We start from the raw sequence: 7,255 nt of genomic DNA, 5'->3' as shown, positions 1-7,255 counted from the left end.
GTCATGGAGAAAACAAGCGCATCATCCGAGTATTCAATGCTTTCTGTGTCCCGCTTTCTGTTTACAAACTTCATGTTTGGTCAAATTATAATTGCAGTCATGCATTCTTAGTTATTATATTTTTTTAAAAAGCATAATGCATGGTATAGCCCAGTCAGAGAATTGCTTTAACTATTAATATTCTTTTTTTTTTAAATAAATCAAAAGTACATGGAAAAACAACCCAGTTTTATTATAGCAAAAATGTCAGTTGATGCAGTCTTGGATTTCACATGAAACCCCGTTTATTGGATTTAGTACATACTGAGCACCAAAATGTGCACTTAAGTGTGTATAACATTTATTAGATATGTTTCTCATACAGCGTGAGGTTTGTAGGTGGTTAAGTGACTAGTTTGTCCTCCTGGGTTCACCGATGTCATCTGTATTTCTATTAAGCGTGAGCCAGAGCACCAGCTCCCTGTCCAAACCCGAAGCCCTTCGGTCCAAAGTTCTTAGCATAGCACCCTATATAAATAATATTCAAATAAATAATGTTATGATAAATATACATATTAAAGGATAACTCTCGCCAAAATTGAACCTAGGCTTTTTTTGTTAATCTACCTGAGTCAAACTTTTGTGTAAAAGCATAATTAGAATGGAAACGCCACATTTAGGATTGACCGTATTTTCGTTTTTGGTCAAAATGCCTTTTGAATGGGAGTGAATGGGGCACTACTATGATAGCATCAAAATCGCTATTTTTAAAACACTAATGCAGCTCGACACAACATGAAACTGTGCTTGAAGTGTCACCAGCGGCTCTACACATGAACGCAAGCATTGACTACATTGTTTGTGTACACAGAGTTTACTAAAAAGAAAGGTTTTGTACGACTGGAATTGTGTCAGTCAAAAGTAGTCGATCTCCGTAACATGAGGAGAGTAAAGATTAAAGATGGAAAGCTCCTAAAGCTTAGTTCCATATACATTGCCATGAGCTTAGTGTCTAAGTTATCATGCTTTTCATTGGAATTACAAGTTCACGACGTTTCCTCATAAGGTTCATTATGTTGCATTCGGAGATCGACTACTTTTGACTGACAATATTCCAGCCACTGGAAACACTAACTGATAAAGTGAGTTGTACAAAACCTTTCTTTTTTAGGAAACTTTGTGTACACAAATAATGTAGTCAACGCTTGAGTTCATGTGTAGAGCCGCTGGTGATGCTTCCAGCACAGTTTCATGTTGTGTCGAGCCGCATTAGTGTTTTAAAAATAGCGATTTTGATGCTATCATTGTAGTGCCCCATTCACTCCCATTCAAAAGGCATTTTGACCGAAAATGAAAATACGGTCAAACTTAAAAGTGGAGTTTCCATTATAATTATGCTTTTACACGAATGTTTGACTCGGGTAGATTAACAAAAATAGCCTAGCTTGCAATTTGTCGAGAGTTATCCTTTAAGTGTTATATTAAATATACATATTAATAATTAATAAATAATATATCATGTTATAATAAATATCAACTGTTTAATACTGACCTTTACAGTAAATCTCTCCATCTTTATCTGCTACAGTGGTGGATTCCAGACTCTTTCCACACTTTGCGCATCTGAAGCAGCTCTTATGCCAAGACTAAAGGAGGACACACATAAATACGGTTGGTTTCGCTCTTCTTATTATTTTCAAATCATTCATTTATTGTCGTGATGGGTGGCTGTCTATAAAACATCGAACATGTTCGCATTTGCTGTGATTTTGTCAGTTTGTCAGGGCAGGTCAGGACATGGTATTATGTTTGATTTGGATTTTTATAAGACTATAGCAACCGAGCCAAAACAATCAAGACTTTTCTCCAAATTAATACATCACATCATGATGAGGTTTCGGTTGACGAGTTTGGTAAGGCATTTGTCCCAGGGCAAAATGACTGTATCTCGACAAGTCAGGTCAAGAAAAACCAACTCACGTTTCCTCCTCCAACCACCTTCTCTGCCGCGAACACGGCGTTTCCACAGCGAGGACACACATCCGAACCGCCAAGCTTCTGCGCAAACTTTGACGGGTTGGGGTTGTTGGTCGGCTGATGGGATGTTTGACTGTGAGACAAATACACACCAGCTACTTTAATGCACATTGGTAAAGACACACATAGGGTGCTTGCTTTCAATGAAACATTCTTCCTGACCCAGCCGGTTTGATTCCCAGAGCTTCTCCCGTGTCCATGCTGAGAGTTCCCGCTCCTCCACCGAAGCCATACCCTTTTGGGCCGTATTTCTTGCCGTAGCAGGACTTGCAGTAGATCTCATCCTGATGCACAGCTACTGTTGTACTGTCCAGATTCTTTTTGCACACCACTGCAGTAAACACAGAAGATGCATGCATGTTCAAGACACAAACTGCAAATAGACTGTTTGTTCTGAGAATAATGTTGCGTTTCATAGCAAAATAATCCACAGCGCAACGGTTACTCAGAAATTTTCCCTGATCTTTAGACATATAAGAGCTCATTGGACTATAAAGACATCTATACTGTAAGTTTCAGAACTCAAAATGCCCTTGTTAGTCCAAAAACCGTTTTTATTTAACCCTCTGGAGTCTAAGGTGTTTTTGGGGTCCTTGAGATGTTTTGACATGACCTGATATTTGTATTTTTTTCAGTTGCTTATAAACATATTAATGGCAAAGGTGTAATTACACTCTATTTAGCACGAACATGACTATCATAATATGTGAGCAACATGTATGTACATGTTAGCATTTTTGAGAGAATATTATTTATGCGTGGTTATTCAAAAAACTCAAACTTTAATGTTCTGATATAAGACCACAAACGACCAACTTCACATATTCCCACAATACTTTTGACTAATGGATCTTTTCGACTAGAGTATTTACTTCAAAATGATCTGAAAATCATCCGGGCTAATCGTTCACATTAAACAATAGATTGATTTAAATTTTGTAAGACACTTTTTGTTTGGAAAGGCAATATGCAGGGGGGCGTGAATGATCCAACAAGGTCATGAATAATGTCCTCATTCACACCTGGAGACAAAGAAGACCTGCTAATGCGGCATACTAATGAGGCTTTCACTGAGTGTGTCACTGAGCCACACAGAATGCAAAGACAACACACACACACACACACACACATATATATATATATATATATATATATACATACATACACACACACATCTACAGAATTGGTTCAGAGTTGGAAACATCTTGAAAAAAAAGTGTATTTTTCCACAAACTGTGTAGGCCTATGCTTGCAAATTGTATAATATCCAAGGTAAACATTTCTAGTAATTGTGCAGTTAATTCTCATTCGTATTTTCAGAAAGTTTTGGATTATGTAGGCTATCCTCTCCCCGAATTTGTCACTAATAAAACACAAAAATAATTTAAAGAGAAGGCTTATATTGACCTTTTAAGATTTTGTTTGCACCTTGGAAATTAGGTTTTATTGTGGCAGTACAAACTTTATAATCTATCCAAAACGAAATGTTGTCTTTCATATTTCGTCTGTAACATATCGTCTTTTATAATATAGCCTATATTAGGGCATAAATGTTAATTTGCAGTTTAAAATGTTGCTTATACAAAGACATTTTATTTCAACGTATTCAGTCGATTTTTACTCATCTCAGTAGGCAATAGATATTTCATTCACACACACAGACGAGCTGTAACGTTAGTAAACAAACGCATGCACATGTGCCGTTCATTCATTCAAACACAGAAACGCGATTCAAATTTAAACAGTCTTTTGCGGATTACAGACACCAGTTCATATCGCGATTAGAACAAAGCACTTACTGATGATCTGCAGCTGGATCCGTTGTTCGGCTACTCCAGCACGTTTGAGGTAAAATTTCCAGGATAATCACAATATTATTAGCAGAGCTATTCCTCACAGCGAGTGTGTTGTCCAGCTGTTGTGGGCGTTGACTGGTTTGCATGTGTTGCCTCAGATAATCTGCGTTTGAATAGCGCGCGCTGTCGATGGGCGTGTCACATTAGCGGAGTAATGAGGTGCCAGAACGATAATGAGCACAGCTGATCTCTCGCTCTTTTTATATAGATTACATAAACAGAGAATATTTGTTTTAGATTTGAATTAGATAATTTAAAACTACACACTTAAATGATTATAGAGATATATAGCTCATGTCTGAGTGAATAGTATTCGCTGAGTTTTGTTTGAGTTTAGAGAAGTGCTTCAGAAAAAAAGTTCACGGAGACGGAGAGGCATAAAGCACTCCCAGTTTACTTTCTTTATTTTACAAAAGCACAATGTTTTATTTCGATTGTAAGTGGACACATAAAAAAGTAGACATTTAACAGCTTATTTTTTCATATTTCTTAAGTCTGTATGACCAAAACCGACGGAGTATTTTAGGTCTATTTTGCTGCTATGTAAAAAAAAACGAGCCTCAGGGGGTTAAATAGGTGGTAAAATTCAATTTTCACAAGATGTAAAATAAATCTCTGATGTCCCCAGAGTGTCTGTGTGAAGTTTTAGCACAAAATACCCGACAGATATTTTTATATAGCATGTTAAAGTTGTCACTTTTTGAGGGTTTGCAAAAATGCACCGTTTTGTGCCTGGCCCTTTAAATGCAAATGAGCTGCTGCAGAGGGTGGGGTTTCAAGAGCTCATGTGTGTTAGCGGCGGCGATTACCTCATGCACACACACTAAAATGACAGAAACTGTTCTGCCTTTAATGTTAAAATTCGAATTTGTAAATTTGTATTTGAATTTGTAAATAATTTGTCATTATTTTACTTCCATAATTTATATTTAGAACATATGTAAATGTGTTTCAAATACATTTTGTTATATTTATTTCCCCCTGAACTCTGCAGGATAGTGGCGCTCCAGGAGAAGCTTTGGACAGCCGAGGAGAAACGTGATATGTTCATTCTCTATTGCTGAGCAGGAGGAAAAATGGAGGTACGATCCTAACATATACACTCTCTGCGGTTCGGTGACATAACACTGATGCAACATCAGTGTTAATGTGTCTGTGAGTGTCGTCTGCACATAAACATCCATTTGTTGCTCAGATCTGCAGGCCATACGCAGCCATAAAAGGCAGACGAATCCACCGGGAGGTTTGTTTGTACAACACCTAATATGGACACGCTGTTAAACAGAAAAGATTTACTCGTGTCCAAAATCTAGCCAGATTTCCACTCTTTAGTTCAGAAGCTCAAACTACTTTTAAATGATCCGTGTGTACATTTAAGCGAGCAATTAAATAAATGCAACCGATAAAAAAAAATAAAAAAAAATCTTTAGGACAATGCCTTTTTGTAGGACAGAAAAATCATGACTGAGATCCACTGGTGGAGATTTGTGAGCAAACAGAGTTTCTTCATGGCCATTGCATTCACAGCTGCTTGTTCAAGAGAACAATACGTTATATTTTCCATGATATATATGACCATCTGCATGAATAATCTTTCCGTTTTCCGGGTAACACCCTCTCTCTACAGGACTAACCATCACCACCCATTTCCACATGGAGAATCTCACACTAACATGCACATCCTTTATGCTTAAAATACTGTATTATAGAGCAGGTGAACGTTTGTGTCGACGTGTGTATGTCTCCGCTTGAGCTTGAACATGTGCTCATCTCTCTCGTGAGATTGTATGAGTGTTGGATGTTAAATGAAATGGAAGCGAGTCGACCAAAGGTACACATTAAATCATAAGTGTAAAGGAGATGATACACTTGAGTTACTGATGTGTGACTCACTGCACAGAAAGCAGGACTTGTGGAAGCTTTGTCCCTCACACTGGACCTCCTCTGCGAAATACACCGTCTTCTTACAGCAGCCACACTTGTTTCCTCCTCCGAGCGGCATCCTGACAGTACGCACGCACGCACACACACACGCACACACACACACACACATTAAAAGATCTTCGTCATTTTCTGCTCTGGATTTTATGTGTTTTCAGAGTTTCAATTACATTTTCTTCATAAGAAGGTCAATTGTTGCTGGATAATGTTCAATTAATCAAATTAGGTAAATTCAGGTAAAGTGCTATGGTTTCATATCCTTTGTCATTGCCATTGTTTTTAAAGTATAATCCAAATGACTACATCAGTGCTGTTTTTTTTGGGAGTCATGGAAGAATATGCCTGTAACATCATTGCATATATTATGCAATATGATTTATATAGCCTACTCTGTAACACTTTACAATAAGGTTTACTTTGTTAGCATTAGTTTACATGAATGAAAGCTTTCTTGAATAATGTACATTTCAACATTTACTAATATCTTAATCAAAATGTGAATTTACAGTACTTAATGCATAGTAGCATAAGCAAACAATGAAGAATTGTTTTTTTCATTAACTAAAGTTAACATAGATTAATAAATGCTGTAAAAGTATATTGCTAATTGATAGTTAATTTTAGCTAATGCGATAACTAACTTTAACAACATTATTTTAAAATGTGACCATATACTCGTCTGATATAAAACCTGATAAAGGGTCAAAACACGTGTTGTGTCTTTCCCCACATTTATTTTAAGTAATAGTAAAGCTCTTACCTGCAGTGATGGAGTTTGTGTGATTCTGCTTCACTACAAGATCACAGAGCGAACAGCAGAGTCTGAGTCCTCATATGAGGAGAGAGAGAGAGAGAGAGGGATGAGAGAGAGAGGGATGAGAGAGAGAGTGATGAGAGAGAGAGTGATGAGAGAGAGAGTGAGAGAGAGAGAACCTGAGAACCTGTCTGGCTCTTCTCAAAACATTATTTTACAGTTTTCTTTTTGTGTATGACTATTATATTATATATTGTTAGTTAACCATGCAAGACAATGTTTTTACTAAAAAGAGTCGGTGTACTGAACAATCAAATACAAATGTAGAATACTATATTTAGACCAGAACAATATTATTTATATGAGTCTCTTATTAATTGTTTAATAGTTGAAGTACCAAACAAACTTTAAGATTTAAGAATAATTTACAATACTGTACAGTTTGTGTCCATAAAAGCATGGCTTAATGTGTTTGTAGTTTTGTGATGTTTTCTGGAAGACGTGCAGTGTTGATGTGACCCGTGAAATGTTTGCAGATGTTTTTTGACCTTAAACGGTGTTTGTTAGGAGGACTGGAATCCCTCACCCGTCTCATACCAATGAAGCACAGCTGAACCGGCTGGAAATAAGAAACGGAAGAAAGTTTAAGAAAAAAGCAGGTTAGTTAGCTACACTGTAAAAAAAAAGT

The 7,255-nt window shown here is 36.9% G+C and overlaps 1 protein-coding gene across 1 annotated transcript; it reads right to left on the bottom strand.

Annotated features, from left to right (window-relative positions):
• Window positions 1–317: 317 nt before the first annotated feature.
• On the bottom strand, window positions 318–7,018 carry csrp1b (cysteine and glycine-rich protein 1b). The gene is made up of 7 exons (XM_079627201.1): window positions 7,007–7,018; window positions 6,574–6,606; window positions 5,766–5,875; window positions 2,179–2,347; window positions 1,960–2,089; window positions 1,532–1,625; window positions 318–507 (listed from the first exon to the last, which is right to left on the bottom strand). The coding sequence occupies exons 3-7, from the start codon at window positions 5,872–5,874 to the stop codon at window positions 434–436; spliced, it is 576 nt and encodes a 191-aa protein (XP_079483327.1). The 5' UTR covers window position 5,875; window positions 6,574–6,606; window positions 7,007–7,018; the 3' UTR covers window positions 318–433.
• Window positions 7,019–7,255: the final 237 nt, after the last annotated feature.

This window comes from Phoxinus phoxinus (genome assembly GCF_949152265.1).
Source record: "Phoxinus phoxinus genome assembly, chromosome: 11".
NCBI lineage: Eukaryota > Metazoa > Chordata > Actinopteri > Cypriniformes > Leuciscidae > Phoxinus > Phoxinus phoxinus.
This window is presented reverse-complemented; position numbering and strand designations above follow the sequence as displayed.